Here is a 20,858-nt window from a genome sequence, read left to right as displayed (position 1 = left end):
TCCCAGCCCCACAGAAAAGGGTCTGTGCTCACCCTGCCGTGGGGCAGAGCACAAGCAGCTGGCCAGAGGTGGAGGCTCTGCAAGGACAGACAACTCAAAAAAGAGGTTTGGTTTAATTGAAGATGTTTAGAGAGAGGTTCTTAAATAAATAATGGGCTAAGGTGGGGACAGGGCTGACACCTCAGGACAGGGTGGTAGGAGGACACACAGACCAGTCACAGCTCCCTTGGGACGTGCTCGAGTAGTGGAGTTGGGTTGTGTAAGGGGCAGGGGAGAAACTGGGGACACAGACACACATCAGCCCCAGGCGGTCAGGAGAGAAGAGCTTCATTCTGGTCCAGAGAAAGCAAGAGCTGGGAAAAAATGGACTTGGGCTGCTAAAGAAACTCAACCAACAGATGTGATAAGTAATAGTGGATAAGCAAAAATACCCCAAACTGGTAACAGGTGAGGCTGGAAGGGTGTCAGGGGCCCTGAGGAGGCACTGGGGCTGGGGAGGAGCTGCCTGCCCAGTGCCACTGGCACTGCTGAACTAGAGGGGAGCCAGATGACGTGGGATGGGAGAGGCCTACGAGGGCAGCAGCCCTGGCACCTTGGATCTTGAAGGTCTCACAGGCTGGGCTTTCCATCACTGCCCTGTCTGACTCCTCATAAACACCCCTTTACCTTGTCTTTGAGCCCCAGAAGGACCAGCACCTCCCAGAAGAGCCTGGTGCTGCTCCCAGACACCCAACGTGCCAGCCCCTGAGGCTGCCTGCTCTCCAGCCTGGCACCACTCACAGCAGCTCCTGCATCCTTTTTATTAATAAGCTCCCACCCCAGAGCTGGTCACTGACAGGGCTTTCTGTGCCCATCCAGCCAGGCTGCAAGGTGCTTGTTGGCTCTTCTAAGGCCCAGCCTGAGCCATGTGTCACCCCCAGGGCCTGCCCAGCCCCTGCCACAGCTGGCAGTGCCAGCCCATCCAGGCCCTGCGCTGGCATGGATCCCTCTGCTCCAGTCCCAGTTAAAAAATGAGGTTGGAATAAGGAACGTGGTGCTGAGCAGAGGAAGAGCCTTGGCCAGGGAAGGGGGATTTGCTATGGGAATATAGCAGGGTCCCTGGCCTGGCTGCACATGAGCCACTCAGTTCAGCCAGAGGCTCCTGGACAGGACAGGGAGAGACTGAGAGCCTGCCCAGCACAGCCCAGAGCACAGCCCAAGGCAGGACACAGAGCAGCTGGGACACCTTCCTCAGCAAGGGAAAGCTGCTGTGAGCTCTGCACACATCCTATCCCATCCCATCCCTCCAGATCCTGCAAAGTCCAGCCTGGTGCCAAGGAAGGGGAGAAGGGCTCTGGACCAGACTCTACACTCCAAGCTCCCCTCCCCTGCTACATTCCATCCTGGACAAAGGCAGAAAGATCTATACAGTATAATACATATATATTTCACTATGAAATAGCAATTTCATTCCCTGCCTTCTACTTTATGCATCCTGAATTATATGCTTCTTTTTACATCACTCCAGAGGGCTGGTGGGGCTGGGTGGGTTCTCATGCGAGGCAGTTGCTCTCCCTGGAAGTTACCACAGGACGCACCAGCAGCTGATGTGGCAGGACCTAAACATGATTCCCATCCCTCCCTTTCCCCTGCCCCAGATGCCCCCTTCCCCAGCAGCAGGGGCAGCCTCTACCCTGGCAGCCAGGGCTCTCCCAGTCCATTTAAGTGGTTCCTCAGTGCAGATCCATGAACCCCCCTCAGCTGCTCTCAGCAGCTGTGGATGGAGCGGGAGCAGCAGCTGAGCCCCCGACATCGCGGGTATGGGAGGAGCAGACCGAGGCGAGGGGAGAGGCGGGGACAGTGCAGCATGCACACCGAGTGGTGACACCGGGGCACACCAAGTGGTGACACCGGGGCACACCGAGCGAGTGGTGACACCCAGGGCCCTGCCTCGCCCACGGGGGGAGCCGGGGCTGCAGCCCCAGGGTGAAGTTCTACCAAAGGTCAGGCCCTGAGGAACAGGGAGTCCCATCCGGGGGCTGGGTCACTGGCCAAGAGCTGTCATCGCTGGAACCAGTGCAGAGCCGGGTGTCAGGTGGAAGGAGAAACAATCCTGTGGAAAGAAAAGAGATGTTTTAGGGAAAGAGAAAAAAGATGTTTTAGAGAAACACTTAGGGAAGGTGTGCAGGGGAGCCACTGTCCTGGACACTTGCAATGGCACTGGCAGCACTGGGGCTTCCAGTGCTGGGACTCTGTGGGTCCTGCTCCAGCAGCTGGGTAGAGGAAAGGGACAGCAGGTTCCACCTGCTGCTGGGTTTGGGCTCCAGTAAACAAGGTCAGGATTTTATATCCCTTTAAATGAAACCTGCAGGAGTTCAGCTGCTGGCTGAGCTGGAGCACAGCCATGCCCAGACCCCTTGCACAGCAGCAGATGAGCTCACCCCAGGACCTGTCACAGCACAGTGGCCGTGGCAGGGACGGGAGCTGTCCCCAGCACCCACCTGCGCTTCCCGTGCGCCCCCCGTCCGTCACATGGTCCGGCTGTACTCGATGCTGCTCTTGGCAGAAATGCCAGACCAGGGCAGGAGGCTGCAGAGGAGGCTCTGGGCTTGTCTGTATATCCTCTGGGGGATGGAGCACGGGCTCAGGCTGGCCAGTGTGGAGCCAATGTGCTGTAGGTAGTCAGTGGCCACCAGTTAAGGACAGCAACACTTACACTGTAACTTAGCAAAGAACATAAAGCACTCCTGGAGCTGCCCTGCCTGCAGGGACCCTGACACAGTGGAAGCTGCTCAGCTCAGTCAGGTCTGCTCCTTGCAATCACTGCCTCCACCTTTCTATCAAAAGCAGCTCTGCTCTGCCCTGTAAAGGATGGCACTTTGGGAATGGCAGCTCCAGCTTGTGTAGGAAATACCTCCTCTAAGCAGTTCCCTTAGCACTCCACAGAAGATCCTGTGAGGAGAGCAATCCATCCCCCTGCCCAGGGAGGTTGGAACTGACCAGCTACACCCAGGAAGGATCAAGTTTCTTCTCCATGATCCGTTGACCTGAAACAAATCCCCTAAGTCAGTGTGGGAGCAGCCTGCTGAGATCCAGGCCAGCCCAGGCTCACAGGGGATCCCAGGTCACAGGAAGAAAGACCAAGGGTTTCTCTGCCCTGTTCATGGCTAAATCCTGCACCCTACAAGCCAAAGCACACCCAGAACTTTGGCCTAACACCAGCACTTGCTCTCACTGGCATTCAATTTGCTCCAACCATCCTACATCAAATAACTCTGACATCTCCTTCCTTCCAGCTTCAGATTAAACCCACATCTGAGCAGGTTTCAGTTCCACATCTACCCACACTCTGCTGTTAACCCAAAGCAGGGTCTGGCCTCTCTCAGCAGCCTGCAGGGAAAGGATATAAGATTGTCCAGGGTGGGTGCCCGCCGTTGATGTACAGGACGTAGGTGAAGCCATCTTTGAGGACCCCTCGGATGGAATAGTAATAGGGCAGGTAGTGGTGCTGTTTAAAGTCTCTGTTCTCATAGAAGTTTATTGCTGTGTTGTTGGTGGTGAGCACGTGCAGGTAGATGGCTTTGCAGTGGTCCTGGGCAGTGGTGGAGATGTGATCTTTCAAACTCTCAAGCAAGAGGGAACCTGTTGAAGGGAAGGCAGCAGGATCACAGTGGGTGTGGGGCCCAGCTGAGCCCTCCTGCACCAGGGATTGCTAATCAGGGATTGCTGCACACACCTGGAGACCCAAACCCCACCCAGTTCTCACAGGACCTTCTACATGGTTTTCTTACATGGTCTCACCTATGAGCATGGCTTCAAAACCCTGAGGTTTTAAAGACACAAACCTCTGACTCAATAACCACAAGGATGAGGCAGAACTTTGTCAATACTGCTCATCCCCAGCAGATAACTGGCTTTGGGGAAGCTCAGTGACTCATTCTCAATGGTATCAGTTGCACTCCATACATGTATTTATTTTAAAGCCATCTCATACAGCAGAGTGTCAAAACAGGACTTCACAAGCAGGTTATTGTCTTGTGTCTGCTGAGCTTGAATCAAAATCTTAAGAACTGCTGGGATTTTTTAAGACACCTCCTAAGGAGGAGTGGAGACAGCCTCATCCAACCTGGATTTGCTGCAGCCAGCAGGAAAAACCAGAGAAGGGTACAGAGGATACTCCAGCCCCAAGAGACAAAACCTGGGGTTCATCCACACCACCTCAACATGAAGGACCCAGCAGAACCTGCATGGGAGCTTCTTCCAGCAGGTGTGGCAACACCAGGCTAAAGAATCAGCCTGATTAACACCCAGGGGAGATGGCTGCTGCTGTTTCACAAACCCCAGGGCCTGCAGGACTCCCTGGAGGACCCACAGGATTTCAGAGCAGAAGTCAACAGCACTGACTTCATGTTCTCTTGATACTTAGTGAGAATCAATGTCAGCCAAGACCAAAAAACCACTGAGACATCAACAACAGAGCAGTTCTATTTTGTTATGAGATATTCCAATCTTCTACCTCAGAGAAATCCAGCTGTCCTGTGGTTTGAGAACAGCAGAGAACTAGAACCAAACCCTTTACAAAATCAGAGCAAATCAGAGCTTTAGTGCTCAGAAGCATGGCTGGAGTGAAGAGCCACCTGCATGAAAGGCTACAGCTTCAAACACCACTAGGAAAACTCAAGAGACAAGGCTCAGAAAAAGCAGCAGCAGCTTTTTATAGGTTGTGTTGCTACAGGTGCAAGCTCAAAGTTTTTGAGAGTGCACAGCAACATGCTGTGCAGATGGAATGGATACAGGAAATACTGACTCTGAAAGGGGAAAATTCCAGCATGATAGAACTGGGGGGGAAAAATAGGATTTGGAAATTAGGAGGAGACTGAAAACCACCATAATTTTACAGAAGGATCTCTTTACCAGCTTCTGTGATCATTCTGTGCTACCACTTTCTTCTTTGTACTGGAAAATCCCCTCCAGTGGCATTTTAATGCTCTCACCAATGACTCTGTGGTAATTTCTTTATGTATCCTTGAAATTTGTACCTCTCTAAACATGCCTGGGGGAGAAGGGAGGACTTGGAGGTGCTGAGTTATACCCATATCCTCTGCCAAACCTGGCCCATTCCCTTCTGCAGATCAGAGATCCACATCCTGCCTGAAATGGCACCACAAGGGCAGCACCTGGTGACAGAACACAACTGCTCTAAACAGAGGAAAACCTTTCTGACTCCAGGATTTCAAATGGCTGCAGGAAAGCTGCATGTGGCAGCAGACATTCAGAGCTGACTTGTACATTGGAGATCTAATCAGGCACAAGTTACACCATTTTCCAGTTCCCTTTGTGGTTTCCTCACAGTTTGTTCTATCTGTTGAAGATGAAAGATTAAAAGCAGCTCTGTTTTCTGCCTCAGGGATCAGACTGCTGAGACCCAGAAAGAAAATAATTTCAAACCCTGCTTCTGGGTGAAGTTCTTACACTTTCAGACACTCTCAGCAGCACCAGTGTGAGTTTATGGTGTGCTCAGCTGGCCCCTGGGAACAAGACAAAGGCCTGTGCTCTGTGGAAATATTTGCACATTGTGTTGTGCCCACACCAGCAAAAACCTCCCAGTGCACCTGCACTGTCCCACCTGCTGGTACCAGTCACAGGTAACCCTTTCCCATTCCCTCAGGGATCCTGCAGGGAGGTACTGGAGCTCCTTCAGTCACACCTGGCAAATGCACCAACAGCAGGCACTGAGCAGCATCTTACCTATTCCATGTTTTCTGAACTCCTTCACCACTCCAAGGCTTAGGATGTAAGCAACTTGAGTGTCCACAGGAAAATTAGAAGCTAGGATATCTCCATCCTGCATAGAGATAGGACAGGTTTTTTAATAGGGCACCTGGGGAGGCACAGGAGAAAGCAAGAACCCTGCACTGGAACACCTGAAAACAAGGCTGAAGCAGGAAACTTCTCATAACTGAACACTGTTAGCTGAAGTTTTTGGGATAGAAGTTAAAATATCCAAGCATGGGGCTATTCCTGTTTTCACATCATCCTCCCAGAGGCAGAACACAAACCATGCTATTTCCTACCCATGTACATGATTTGTGGGTTTAGGGACAGAACCTGCTTGCTTTCTTTACCAGAAGGATTCAAAGTGCCAGTTCTGGAGCCACCCAGCAGGGTTTAGATCAACCCAGCAAGTCCTTGTGCCCTGCAAGCTGCACCTGAGCTGTGTCAGCTGGGGAGGACAAGGAGCACATTCCACAGCCCCAGTTGCCCAGAGCAGTGCCTGAATAAGCCCTTGGCTTTCAGCTGCTCTGGAACAAGAGCCTTTTGTAGAAGTTGCTGAAGATGCAGCTCCTGACTGTGATGAGCTTTGAGATGAAGCCAGACAGCTGAGGTGAAGAGACTCATGTGCTGCTCTGTGCATGTTGGGTTATTGTTTAACCACATCACTGAGGGCCTTCCAGGAGTTAGGCACTCCCTGCACTGCCCCTGCTTTTTATTTAGTGCTCTTCTCCCATGCTGTCTTCATTGACCATCTCTTCTTTCCCTCTCTCCTGGCCTCCCAGCTCTGTTATCTCTGAAGTCCAAGCTCTCTGCAGACAGGTTAGCTCCCCTCAGGGCTTGGGACAGGGACTGTGCAAAGGGAGGAGTTTCTGGGAAGTCACCAGAGTGACTCACCCAGAACAGCCAAGGAAGCTTTTATGAAAAAAAAAAGAGTTTTGTGCTCTCACAGCTACACCAGCCATGGCCAGGGATTATCCTGCAGGATCTGATCCCTCAGCTCCCCGTGGGGGCCATGCTCCAGCAGGAAGAGCCTCTGTGGTTCCACACAGCCCCTCAGCCCTGCTCCATTAGCTGGAAATCAGCATGGGCTTCACTCCTGGCATGAACTCACACCAAGTGTCTGAACAGGGCAGGAAAAGCCCATCCCAAAGAGGTCCATGCCCATTCCCCAGAGCAGGGGGTGGGTTCTGTGCTGGGTAGGGTCAGCACAGAAGGGTCAGGGTATCACAGGCCAGGGTGTCACATACCTCCTTGTGCACCTTGGTCCTGCTCTTGATCTCTGCCACGATCATCCCCACGATGGAGCCTCTGTAGGTGGCTGCGAGGGAAAAGAACTTCTTGTTGGAAGTGATATCTCGGTACCATGAGTCAGGGTACCTGCAAGGAACCACAAACACCAATGTCTGTGCAAGCAAAGCCCATGGCAACAGGCATTGCAACCCCTTTAGTGGGTTCTTTCATGTAATGGCCTCCTGCCTTGCTAAGAGAATCACATTTTCATCTCACAGTCTTTGCCCAGAGCTTTCACATCCATCTTTAGCAAGTTATTTTTAAATGCAAGATCAACCTGCCCTCATCTAAGAGTGTAAGGATCTCATTAATTTGATACACATGTAAAAAAAAATGCTGCATATTGATAGGAAAAAAAAATCATCACACCACCAGCCTCCAGTTCTCCTCCTCCTTCTGCAGCTACTAAAGGGAAACTACTGTATGTTCATTTATTTTCATTATTTCAGCATGTCTTGCCTTTAAAAGAAATCTACAAACTCAAAATATTATGAATGCTTTTGCTGATTTGTTACATTTTATTCAATCTTAATTGTAATCTGCTAGAATTCTCTATGAAGGCAAAGTTAAAAATCCATGAAGTCTAGAGCTGTACGGATGCTTTAGGCCAGACATCTGTCAGTGTCCCCCAGAAAAGCTCCTGTGCTTGTGCAGCCATGGGCATTGACCAAATGTGGGTCTGGGAGCTCCCTGGGGCAGGCTGAGATCAGCAGCACGGGAGGAGCAGTGCTCAGATCCCCAGGACATTCAGGGAGCCCTCAGGAACAGCTCTGTGCCAGCTCAGCTCAGCTCAGCTCAGCTCTGAGGGGGCTGCCCCAGCCCCAGCCCCAGGACACAACTTCTTTCCCAAGCACAGGGATCCTTCTTCCTGCAGCTCTTGTCCTTCCCCACCTCATTCAGTCTTTCTCAAGAAGCTGATCCATCCCTTTCATGACAGAACCCATTTTCCTGCCCCAATGTGCACACTGGATGTTTCTGATGACTCCTGTAGGCTGCAGGACAGGCAGCAAAGGACCTTTGGATCAAAGGACCCACATTGGGCACCAATAGATGTATTTGTTTTGGTTTAGGGTAAATTTTGGAGAGAATTTTTAAGGGTTTTTTTTTAGGAAAGTAGATTTTGGTTTTTTTTTGTTTTTTTTAATTGGCTTGGGAGAAAATATTTTTTGGAGAAAAGTGGAAAAATAATTTTATTAATTATAAATTTAATGTAATATTTAATATTTAAATTAAATATCAATATTTAATTTTAAATATCAATTAAATACTAAAATTTAAATTATTATATTAAATTCACTATACATTTAATATAATAATTAATAATTTATAAATAAATTTATTCAATAATAATATTTAAATGATATTAAATAATAAAACTTTTTGTTGTTTTAAAAGAGATGATAAATTTAGAAAGTTTGGTTTTTGGGTTGTAGTTTGGTTTCTTTAGTTTTTTATTAGTTTTTTTGGTGTTGGAAATGTGGTTTAGATTTGGTTTGGTGGGTTATAGGTGTGAGTTGCTGTTGTTATTTTGGGTGTTTAGTTTAGAATAGGTTTAAATAGGTTTAAAGAAAAAGAAAAAAAGAAAAAAATTATAGTTTAGGGATTTTTTTTGTTTTAGTTATTTAACCACAGTGCACAGAAGATTCCCCCCCTGCTGCTGTCCTGGCAACAGCCCTGAGGCTGCACAGAGCTGGAGCAGTGCAGATTCAGCCCCTCTGCCCCCAGAGCAGGCACATACACATACTCTACACATACTCTACACATACTCTACACATACTCTATTGGGAACCAGTCTCCACAGAGCTGTTTCACCGTGTCTATGTCATCGTGGCACAGCAGGCGCAGCGTCACATCCGTCAGTGCACTCGGGGGCACCTCCTCTGTCATTCACGCCTGCAGGGAGGAAACACAGGCAGAGCTGGAACACGGGGGCTGAACCACAGCACCTGAACCACAGCACCTCCAGGGGCTGAACCAAAACCAGGGGCTGAAACACAGCACCTCCAGGGGCTGATCCAACTGCAGCTCCAGGGGCTGATCCACAGCACCTGATCCACAGCCCCTCCAGGGCCTGATCCAACACCAGGGCCTGATCCCACAGCACCTCCAGGGCCTGAACCAAAACCAGGGGCTGATCCACAGCACCTGATCCACACCCCCTCCAGGGCCTGATCCACACCCCCTCCAGGGCCTGATCCACAGCACCTCCAGGGATCAGCACCTCCAGGGGCTCTCATGGAGAAAGGGATTTCCCAGGAAAGTGAGTTTTCAGGGGAGATGAAGCAAAACACAGAAACATTGACCCGAGAAGGAAATCAAAGCTGTGTAAAAGTGGCAAGCCCAGCTCCCAGCTGAGCCTGACCATCCCTCCAGCCCCAGATCCAGGCACATCCTGACCCCTGGGAGCACAGCCTGGTGGCTCTGTGTGTGTGAGGAGCACGTGGCCACCAGCCCTTCCAAAAAGAGCATTAAATGAGCCAACAGCCTGCCAAGTGTACCTTATGTTGCATGGAGCTCTTCAAATGTCCATGCAGGACCAACGTTTTGTTAAAACAAACCTGAACAAACAGCTTAAAAAGGAAGCACTGCTAGGGGAACGTTTAGAGAGTCCTCTTGCACAACCCTGCCATCTCCAGTGAGTACATATGCAGAGGATTCCAACTCTAAAATGTTCATTTTGTTTAACCTGTGCTGGTGAAATGAGATCTCGTTTCACTTCCCCTCATTCTGAGTGCCACAGCTCCTCCCAGCCCAGCACAGAGCACTCACATACAGGAATCCCAGGACACCTTTTCTCCACAGCCCTGCCACCATGTGCTGAGCACAAACAGAACGCTTGCTGCAATGCCTTCAGCCTTTTTTAACAAGCACCAGAGGGAAAAAAGCAAGTGATAGCTAAAGTGGTTGTAAAAGCATTTGTAGCACTGAGGGATGACTGGAGAACACATTTTAGGCATGGCAGAGCCCCACATGAGGCAGACAAGGTGAGTGGAGACAGGAGGAGTCGTTTCCTTCATCCCTCTCACCCCGACCCTCCCTGGTAAAAGAACCAGACCCAGGATGCAAATTTAAAAAAACCAAAGCCACCGCCCTTAACAAAAATAAATCACTTAAATTTTTTACTTTCTTTTCCTAATTTTTAGAGTCTCAAGTCTTGGTTTCAAAGTGCCAAGTTTAAGGGAAAAGCTGCACAGAGCAGTGTCTGTCTATGCCCTCCTGTGAAAAGGGATGCTCAGCTCTCCAGTGCTCTTGATTTACAGCTCAGAGCTCAAGGAGGAGCAGATTTAAACACACTCCCCTTTGGACTGCATATGCCATTTGAGCAGCTTCTACACAAATATTGTAACTGGCAAAGTTACAACTGCCAGTTTGGCAATTTTACATTGCCAAACTTACAATTTAGCAATTAATTATAAATTTTACAAAGTTACTAAACTTACTTGGACAAGCTCTCAAGCACATGGTGAGATTCCCTGGGTGTCCTGTGCAGGGCCAGGAGTTGGACTCAGTGATCCTGATGGGTCCTTTCCTCTCAGCATATCCTGTGATTCTACTCTGGCAGTTACAGTCACTCTGTACAGAAAGGGATCACTTGTTCCTCTCCAAAGAATTCCTTAAAAAGCATCACAGCTGTTCTAGGGCTGTGGCTGCCTGTTTACTGAGCAGCCCACAGCATTCACACTCAGTCCAGGTGCCAAAACCTGCACTCCTTGCTGCCTTTACAACTTCTTTTACACTCCCAGAATTGGCTCGAGCCCTCAGAGGCCAGACTTGGAATCTGTGTCCTGTCACAGTGGTGCACACACTCCCCACCCCAGCCTCTGGTGACCTTTTAATATCCTCAGCTTCACCCCATGGGACCCTGAAGGAAGAAGGACAAACATTTGCTGGCTGAGGCTCATCTGACCCACACCACTGGTTCTGGATGCTGTGGACCCCAGTCTCAGCCCTGCTGAGCCATTGCAGAGCTGTGACACCACAGGATCGTTTTCCTTGCAAAGTTTCAGTGCTCCTGTAAGGGAACACCCCTTCTCAGCATTAATAAATCAGAGAGAAATGAAACCACCATGCCAGAGCCATGGTTTTGCTAATGAGTAGAAAAGGCAGGGCAGCACAGGACACATTCCTGCGAGGATTAGTCCATGTGTATTTAACACCATGTTCTCAAAGAGCTGGGCAAGCATTACACATTATCCTGGAGCTGAAGCCAGCCTCCATCAAGTAATCCATGGTTGTTTTGTTGAACAGGATAATCCCCCTCCCCTCAAATTCAGACACCCACGGCTGGTTGTGTTTGCAGGGACTCAGCCAGATGCTCCAGCACATTTAAAGGACATTTGGGACACCCATCTGGCACTGTGTCCTGCCCTGGGGTTCAGGAGAGCAGAGCTGTGTCCCTTCCTCCTGGCCAGGTGTCACTGCTGCTGGAGGAGCTGGGGGAAGTGGCTGCTCTGAGCAAGAGAGAAGAAATTCCAGGCAAATCAATTCCCTTCATAGCCAGGTGACAGCCTCTGGGTCTGCTGGGACACCTAGAAAAACCCCCAGGAAAAAAGAGCAGATCCTGGCCCTGGGTACAGCCTGTGGCAATGCTGTCCTCAGCACAGCCAAACTCCTGAACTCAAGTCTCAGCCAACACAGTGACCTAGGGAGCATCTTTACAGTCAGCTTAAGAGGACAAAATACATGTTTGAAAGCACAAAATAAACCAGAAACAGTATCAGTGTAAAACAAAACCCTGGAAGTTAAAAGGGCCTTTAGGGGTTTAGAGGCAGCAACACTGAAAACACAAGTTGTGACCTTGGAGACCAAAGGGTGGCTCCTGTGAAGCCAAATGCAGGCTCCAGGGGCATGTGGTTAATTCAAGGCTGTCCATGGCCACTTGGGAAAGCCAAAGTGAAATTATCTTATTTCTTTTAATATCTTTTTCTCAGGGGTCAGCCTTTGGTTGACATGCTGGCCCTGGTCTGGGAGGACGTGGCCAACATCACCCACTGTCCCCTGCTGGGGACACAGTGACCTCACCTTCTGTCCAAACAGGGAGCACTTGTTCAGGAGGATTAGAAAATGAGCCAACATTTCATATTTTATTTAATATTTCATGCTTACAAAGGGATAGGGCAGATAAACATTTGAAAAAGCTCTGAGGACACCCTCTTACAAAATACTGCAGTCAGGAGCAGGTAGAACTAAAAACTGAGCATTAATTCCCTTTCTTACCTAAAACCTGCAGATATTAATGCATAACACATTCATTTCAAAAATACAGGAAAGCATACAAGTTGTAAGCATTTTGATTAGTTTTCTGCCTTGCTCTATTGAAACAAACCTAGCAAAATGTTTTGGCCTCAAGTGTATTGGGTAGCTCAGAGGAACCTGGGAAATTCTTATGACAAATATTTAGCAGTAATGGAAGCTGGATGAAAAGAAATAGAAAATGCATCACTAAATAAGCCAACTTGACATATAATTTTAAATTAAAGTACATTGTGAGGCCTGAACTTGCTATTTAAAAATGATGTCATGAATCTTTGGCATCAATAAGCTATAATGAGCCAAAGAACAGCATTTCACAGTTGTGTCTAAAAGGCAGCAGAGCCATGGCTGGGCCTCCAGGGGCTGTCCCTGCTCACTCAGCAGATGGAGCCAGGCACAGGCACTGCCATTCCCACCACCAGCACCTCCTGAGCCTATGGAGAAGGAGCAGCTCTTGTTTAGAGCCAGGTGCAGGAGCAGTTTATTTACATGGACCAGACGCTTCACAGCTAAGACACCTCAGCTCAAGCCTTTCTCAAGAGCAGGAGGAGGTTTTCACTCCCTCTTAGAGCTCCTGTATTAAAAAAAAATCATAATAAAACGTACATAAGATCACACTTCTAGAGAGACAGGCAGCCATACAGAACCAGCACAGTGTTCAATGAAGGATAAAGCCTGATGCTTTGGCAGACAGCTGCTTAAACGTGTTTGAAAATCCCTTCAGCACTTCCATACCTACAAACACCTGGCCAAGTGGTTCCACAAGTTGAGATTTCCCTTGTTTAGCACTGTTAGACATGTTTTAACAATGTTTTTGCCTTGTGCACCCTGCAAAAATGAGCTGGATTTCACCAGCAAACAAGATGTTGGCTTCATTAATTTTTATTTTGACTTCAGCTTCCAAGCAGATAAACTCATGAAATTCCCACATAAAAATTTTATCATCTAGCAATAAATATCACTGAATTTCCTAGCAGAATAAAAGCCAGGTAATCTTGATTTGACTAAAGTCAAACAAATTATAACTAGGATTGTTTACAACTCTAATTCCCAGTTAGGGATGGATTGACTTTAAATTTAGTGTTCACACAAAAACCAAAGTGAAGGAATCTTCTTCACTTGCAGAAACAAAGCTGGATCGAAGTCCATCAATACCTTTTACTTTCCCTAAAAGCTAATTGAGATCAATTCATCCTACAGAAAGCAGCAGAGCTGCAGGGAAGAGTAAAGAGGAGCCCTGGCAGGCTGTGGGTGCCATAATTCAGGGTGCCAATAATTGTCCCTAAGGCACCCCCAGGCAGCCCTGTGTCCCAGCACCCCCAATATTAAACAGTGCAGATCCTCAAAGACTCAGGATGAAGATTTTCACCCTCAGGAATTCAAAGCATTCACTTTGAGCACACTCTTGCTGGATTATTAAGGATTATCTGCTATCCTTCCACAGAAGGAAAAGATTAAGTGTCTGCAGTGACTCCCAAGGACACCCCACAAAGGGCTGTGCCACAGGAAGGGCAGTGACCCCAAACAACGCACGGGGCACAGGAGGGGCCGGCCTGTCCTGGCAGCTCCTGCCCAGCACTGCAGGACATGTCACAGGGCCTCTGTTTCACTTCTCAGACATTCCCTGGGAGATCTGCACACAGGGACAGAGATGGATTCCCTGTGCCTGGATCCCTCACAGCAGAGGTGCTGCTGCAGTGTCACCACCAAATCCTTATTTGTGGCTCCAGGCGCCATCTGGACAGTCCTCAAATCCCGGTAACACAACATTTCCAGGAAAGAAAAATTAATAACATTTGACATCCTCTCTCACTTGTAAGTAATTAGGATCAAACAAAGCCCAGAGAGCTACCAAAATGCAGGATTTTAGCTGTGACTGAGCACCACAGTACCCAAACCAGCCACAACCTGCTGTTATCTTCCAGAACACGAGCAGGAATTTTCACAGCTCTAAGTCTCTCTACCTTGCACCGTCTGGCACTGGGGATTTGATTTACATGAAACCATTCAGTCTGAAGCAGTCTAATTCCACAAAGCAGTAGAGATTTCCCTGCTGCATTTCATTTTCAGCTTGCTGTGTTTTTAGGTTACTGGTCTCACAGGGAATGTTCCACACAGACACCTCTGTCACCAAGCTCCTTTCAATTAATACAATGAAAGTGCAACTGCATTTCAAAACATCCTGGATTCATTACCAAGAGTCTCAAAGAGGCACTTACAGGACTTAGGGCAATGTTATCCAAGCAACAGGAGCCAAATTTTTAAAGATATTTAAATACTTGGCTTGACAGCTTCTCAGTACTACTTCAAGTTTGGTCATAGAATAAAAAAATGTAGGTTGGAAAGACCCTTTGGGGTTTAACCCAACTTAGATCAGGTTGCTCAGACCCACACAATGTCAGTGAGGAGCAAATCTCTTCACTCTGCCTGGAATCAGAGCAGTCCCTTTGGATCTAAAGGCACAACTGGAAGCTGGGACATCAAATGTGCTGCCTGCACCAGCACACCCAGCCCTGCCAGTGTGCAATGGAAACACACCTGACAGGGCATTTGTGACACTCTGCTCATCCATGGAATGCTCCTGCTCCTTCTAGAAGTGCCCATGGGTTCATTTGGGGCAGGCAGCACACAAACCCACAAGGCAGAGCTCCCCTCATCCCCAGTTTGTTAAGCAAACCCACAGAGCCTGGAGCCCATGGTCACACACTGAGCACTGATTGTTTCACCTCCATCCCTGTGCACCCAGCACATCCCACAGGAGTGCTGCCCTACACTGCCAGCACTTCATTCCCTGCTCTAGCAAAAGCTTGGAGTGAGATTCTTAATGAGAAATCTGGGACAAGATTCTGTGCCTTGGTCTGAAAAACAAACACCCAGTACTGTGGGGGAAGCAGGCTCTGATTATGGGACTTCACAAGAGCCCAGAACACCTTTTGATCCCTGTTTCTCTGCCTTTTCCACCAGAATCAAAAGCACTGAGCCTCAAAGCCCCTCATGGACCCCAGGTCACTCAGGGGTGTGCACCAGCTCAATATTGGAGCTCCTCCATATTTAAATTCTTTCAATAGCAGCTTCTTTCTGTGGAGAAAAATGAGGAACACAGCAGGTTAATCCAGCCCTGCCATGTGGATCCCATCTGCCCCCAAAGCACATCCCAAGCACTAATGGGATTCTCTTGGGGACATCACTCTGGAGAAAGGAGTTTGCCAGTGCCTGGACTTTCTTGTCCAGTAAATGCATCCAGGGCAGTGTGCTTGAATAGCACCCTACAGTGGAGGATGGAAACACCCAGTGAGCTCAGGGTGTTGTAAGGAAAGCTGAACTCACCTCAGCCCCAGGGAGGCTGCAGGGTAACCCTGGCCTGAGATGAGACATCTGCACCAGTGAATTGTCAGGTGTCCTGAGCCAATTAATAAAGAATCAAATCTTCTGAGAGAGCCAGACCAGCATGGCAGGAACACACCACAGAGCTGAGCCCAAAGTGTAACAACTGGACAATTTTACTCTACAAATTTACTTTAAAAAAGTAAATTTTGAAGGAAGCAAAGCAGGCTTCAATCTGTGTACTCCTTCCTGAGCACACAGGGACCAGGAACAGGCACCTGGATTTGGATCCATCCATACACTGCCATCACTGTGCTCAGCTTCTGCTGTGATTTCAGACTCCCACCTAACACCAAATACAGTTGGATTTTATACCCTCCTCGTGTGGAACAGCTACAAGAGCTTGGCCAGAGCACATTGAACTCTGACAGCCAGGAAGGCAGCGCTGTCACACACAGCCTGGCAAAACCATCCTGGCAATCAGCCCTCCTCCCAAAGATTCACCCCAGATAGCTCAGACTACTTTTCCTCAGCTCTGAAATTCTGAAAACACCATTCTAAGAACAGATTTGTGCCTTGTTTAGAGCTCCACACAATTTTCCACTCTGCCCTCATCGAGCTGTGCACAGCACAGCACTGAAAGCCTCCAAGCCAAACACCCAGAATCACCGTCATTAACACTTTGGCCTCCTGCCATGAAGGATCAGGATTTGAAACAGTCCCCAAAAGGATATTAAAAGGTGAGAAGGCAAAATGTACTTCTACCTGTGTAGCAAGCAGTGGTTATTTATTAGAAATAAAGAACACTTACTGTTAGTGAAAATCCTGTTATACCCCTGATCTTCTGCACACTCAGAGCTGGACTTGTCAGACTTCCAGCAGCAGAAATCATTAATGTTTTGTATGTGGGTCACTTTCTGGGCTGTTCTTTCACCTTACATCTCTGGAAACATTACTGGAGCCGTGGATTTCACAGGAGCCAGTCCCCAAAGGAAGTGTCTCTAAAGCACACTGCACAAGGCCTGGCTTCCTGCTGCCCCAGATCCAGCAATTCCTCTGGGCAATGGCAAACAAGAATCTCTAAGAGGGTTTTGCTGTTAAATCTTTTCTTGTTAAGAAGAGGAAGAGAAAATCTGCTTTGAGACAGTGGCACTGTGGGGAGTTCAAACCCAGGGATCACAAAAGAGGCACACTGACAACAAGCTCCTGGCTGGTGGGGAGATTTAATGCACAGCAAGTTTCCTCTTCCTCCAAAAAACAAACAAAAAATCCCCAAACAATCCATCACACCTGCAGGCCCGCTGCCCTTTCTGAATTAGAATAAAGACCACACAGAAAATGTGTGTGGTGACTGAAAAACCAGCCAGAAACGGAGCCTGCAAACCCCTGGGGAAGGGAATTTGAGGCTGCCTCCATTTCCTGCACACTGTCCTCATTATGGAGCAGCACTGACAAAACCCAGCCCCTCCACCCTCACAGGAGACACCAACACAACTGCCCAGAGGTTACTGCAAACAAGGGGCCTTCAAATAAAACCTATTTTGAAAAAGCTTGAAAAGAACATTCCTTCCTCAGGTGTCACACAAGTGCCCCAAAGTGAACACCTCTCCAAGATCCCAACTTTAAAATGTGAGCCAAAATGGCTTCCTTTCCTTTCCTTTCCTTTCCTTTCCTTTCCTTTCCTTTCCTTTCCTTTCCTTTCCTTTCCTTTCCTTTCCTTTCCTCTTTCAGGTTCAACTCGAAAACCCCACTGCTGCTGTTTTAAACTAGTAAATTTAAAAAGGATTTTGGCACAGCTGTCTGCTCTGACAGCCACAGCAATAAGCTGAAAAGCAGAAATTAAAAACTTTCAATAAGGTTGATGTTGGAAAACTGAGCAGCTCCTGTTCCTACCTCTCTGCAGGGAGGAAAGTGGGTGAGGAGCCAGAGTGAAACTTGAAGATTCTTTTTGCAACACTTTTTGAAGTGTTTTTTTGCAAAGTCTTTTTGAAGCCGCCAGACAGGTCAGACATGGGGAGGGAGGAGTTATCCCACTCTCAGAGTTTTGGTTTGGACAGCACTTGGCTTCCCAGTTTGTAGGCAAGGTGCAGATCTAAGGCAGATTTTTCTGCTGTCACCCTGAACAGGAATTGGTTCTCTCAAAGCACCTGAGCAGGTCAGAGAAGGGAATCCCTGCCCAGCCCAGGCTGGGAGCAGCAGCAGGGCAGAGCTGCAGGATTTCTGGATCAGCCCTGCCAGGAAGTGCCCGAGTTTGCAGATGGAATTCCTCAGGTATTTCCAGCAGTGCTGGCACCTGAGTCAGGCACAGCTTCCTCATGGATCACACTGGGAGTGCCTGGGGAGGGGGCAGAGAGGGGGAACAGAGGCAGGAAATGACAGCATGGCTTTGGGGTGGCAGGACCAGCTCCCATCAGCTGCAGGCTCTGAGCCCAGCACTGACTCACACACCACACTGGCCCAACCCCTGCACTCAGAACAGCCCTCAAAATCCCTCCACCAGGAGAAAAACCCCACATGCAAATAAAGATCATCCTTATTGGGAAATAAATAACACTAGACACGAGAGAAGCAGCTGACTTTGTCAATAAAAATAAATGCAGATGCTCTGTTAAATGCTAAAGAGCATTTTCTGAATTCCACTGGCAGCTCCCACAAAGTTTCATCACATCCAACTCCAGTGTGGGCACCAGGAGTCAGGATGGGTGACACTGGTTTGGGAAAAGAAGTGAAAATTAAGAATGCCACAGGTTTTAAGAGGCATTCCCAGCACAGCCACTTCCCACAAGTCAGACACAAGAAGTCAATTTGCCTTAAGCACATCAAACAATCTGCTGAGAGGAACAGCAGCAGCTTCAAAGAGCAAAAAAATATTGTCTCAGCAGCACTAAGAAATGGTTCTTCCTTTGCCACCAGGTGTGGAAACACTAATTAGAGCAGTTTATATAATGTAAAAGAATAACTTTGTAGTAATTTTTTAGCAAAAGAAAACCACCTGCTTTAAAAGCCTGGTCCCTCTCAGGGCTGCTGAGGGGGGGTGAGGCTGCTCAGGTTTATCAGATTTATCTTACAAATGCTCAGGTTTATCTTGTAAATGAGCTCACCCATGAATTATCACACTCTAGGGCACACCCAGCAGTGAGGTTTTGGGGTTTTTTTGGTTTGTTTTCTTTTTCACTTCACTTGTGAGAGATCTGCTAGAGTTTATTCCAACAGACAATTGGATAATCTGGAAACACACCAAGCTCTAGTGCTCCCAAAATGCTCCCATAAAGACTTCTGAGGACACTAACCTAGACTAAGGGGAGTCTGTGGCAGATTAAAATAAATTAATTACAAGAATTAATTAGATTAAAATCATTTAGGATGAATCCATAGTGAACAGAGAGTCCATTCAGCAGGTTCATAACAACTCGATGGAAGAGAAGAGGAACAGAAATACAAAAGTGGCTGAGGATCCTTTGGGACAGGGCACAGATCTCCAGGATGGTAAAATCTAAAATATTGACAGCTGCAGAAAGCTCCCACAATGCCAAAAGCCAAGTAAAACTGTAGGTTGGTAGATAAGACAAGGAATGGAGCTTGAAGGAAAGCAAACATTTCCAATTTGTGTTGAGCACTGCAAGGGGGAAAAGCATCCATGCTCACAGTGAGAACATCTGTGCCCAGCAGCAAAGGAGGACACTGGGAATTATCAGAATAAACAGAGGGGGACAAGATCCATCTAAAAGAGTCTGGCCTGAGGTAGGTGCAGGTTTTACTGCCTCTGTGTCTGTAAATTAAACACCAGGGCGGAAGGAAATGTGGCCAAGGGTCAGGAGCTCAACAAGATCACCCAGAACGGGCTGGGAGCTGCTGTAGCACAACAGAATCGGGATAAACCAACAGGCAGGGAGCAGGCCGAGCTCAAACTCGGTTATATCGCTACCACAATTAAACATTTACACAGCGGGCAGGGGAATACAGAAATAATCTGATGCCTGTGACAGAGAGTGGATTGTCCATGACTCGTGCTAGCTCCTGGCTGGACACAGCAATGCCGGTGGGCTCCACACAGCCCCAGCCGAGCCAACAAACCAACCGGAGCAAGGCCGAGAAGCTCCGTTCCGCCGCGGGGAGCACCGGGCCCGCCGTACGGGGCACCTCGGCCTTCCCCGGGAAACCCGGCCGCAAAGGGACGGAAATGGGGACGGACAGGCGACAACAACGGCACCGGACTCTCCGTTACCGGGAAGGACGGGAACGCGTCCCCAGGGCCCCGCACCCGACGGGCGGGGGGGCCGGGTTGCCATGGCGACTGCGCCGGGCCCGGCCCGTCCCGGGAGAAACCGCCATGACAAGGCCAGCCCCCTTCCCCAGCACAGAGACGCCCCCCAAACCCTTCCCCGCTGACCTGGGAGGGGCGGCGGACGCGCCCTCAGCACATCCCGGGCGGCGGAACCGGACGGAGAGCGGCGGGCACGGACACCGGCGGCACTTCCTCAACCGGGCACCGCGCAGTAACGCGCCTCCCCATTGGCTGGCCGCGGGACACGTGACCGCGGGTACTGCGCATGCGCAGTGAGGCGCGCAGGTCTCCTGAGGTCACGTGGGCGGCGCCGAGCGGGGAACGCGGTCCGTAATTAGGGGGGGGGGGTAATTAAAGGAGTCCTCAAATAGCTCCGGGACCTCCAAAATCTCCTCAAGGACCCCCAGAATTCCCCCCGGCACCCTTAAAATCCCCTCAGGATCCCCGAAATCAACCCCGGGACCCCAAAAGCTCCACTCATGACCCCCAAAATCCCCTCAGGGACCTCCAAAATCCACCTGGGACCCCCAAAACCCCTCAGGGACACCCCCGATCTCCTCATCTCCTCACAGACCCTTCTGGAGGATCTGAGACCCACAAAATCCCCCCATGGGACACAAAAATCCACTCGGGACCCCCAAAATCCACCCGAGACCCCTAAAATCCCACCCAGGACCCCCAAAACCCCTCAGGGAGCCCCCCCCGATCTCCTCACAGACCCTTCAGGAGGATTCAAGACCTCCAAAATCCCCCCAGGACCCCCAAAAATCCCCTCAGGCGCTTGGGAAACAGGAGATGGCCCCTGGGGCACCTGGCTGGAAGTTGCCTCAACCCTTCAAAGGGAAAGGAGGCAGGGGAACTGTCAGAGTGTAAGGACTTGGTGCTATTCATGGGTCTAATCCTGAAGTCAGAAGTTCTGAAGGGTTTTTCCTTGTTGTTGAAGCTCTAAAAA

General features: G+C 49.1%; 1 protein-coding gene across 1 annotated transcript; it reads right to left on the bottom strand.

Annotated features, from left to right (window-relative positions):
* Nucleotides 1-94: 94 nt before the first annotated feature.
* On the bottom strand, nt 95-20,103 carry NAA60 (N-alpha-acetyltransferase 60, NatF catalytic subunit). The gene is made up of 7 exons (XM_036392375.1): nt 20,012-20,103; nt 8,822-8,937; nt 7,002-7,131; nt 5,728-5,824; nt 3,387-3,621; nt 2,481-2,664; nt 95-2,092 (listed from the first exon to the last, which is right to left on the bottom strand). The coding sequence occupies exons 2-6, from the start codon at nt 8,929-8,931 to the stop codon at nt 2,508-2,510; spliced, it is 729 nt and encodes a 242-aa protein (XP_036248268.1). The 5' UTR covers nt 8,932-8,937; nt 20,012-20,103; the 3' UTR covers nt 95-2,092; nt 2,481-2,507.
* Between the last annotated feature and the right edge of the window lie 755 nt (nt 20,104-20,858).

Source organism: Molothrus ater, chromosome 16, assembly GCF_012460135.2.
Source record: "Molothrus ater isolate BHLD 08-10-18 breed brown headed cowbird chromosome 16, BPBGC_Mater_1.1, whole genome shotgun sequence".
Lineage (NCBI taxonomy): Eukaryota > Metazoa > Chordata > Aves > Passeriformes > Icteridae > Molothrus > Molothrus ater.
This window is presented reverse-complemented; position numbering and strand designations above follow the sequence as displayed.

What these genes read in the sequence shown, in the direction of transcription:
- NAA60 (XM_036392375.1), bottom strand. Translation starts at nt 8,931, where the DNA reads ATGACAGAGGAGGTGCCCCCGAGTGCACTGACGGATGTGACGCTGCGC. An exon ending in GGACCAAGGTGCACAAGGAG is followed by an intron (nt 5,825 to 7,001) that starts GTATGTGACACC and finishes ATCTCTATGCAG; the next exon opens with GATGGAGATATCCTAGCTTC. An exon ending in GTTCAGAAAACATGGAATAG is followed by an intron (nt 3,622 to 5,727) that starts GTAAGATGCTGC and finishes TCCCTTCAACAG; the next exon opens with GTTCCCTCTTGCTTGAGAGT.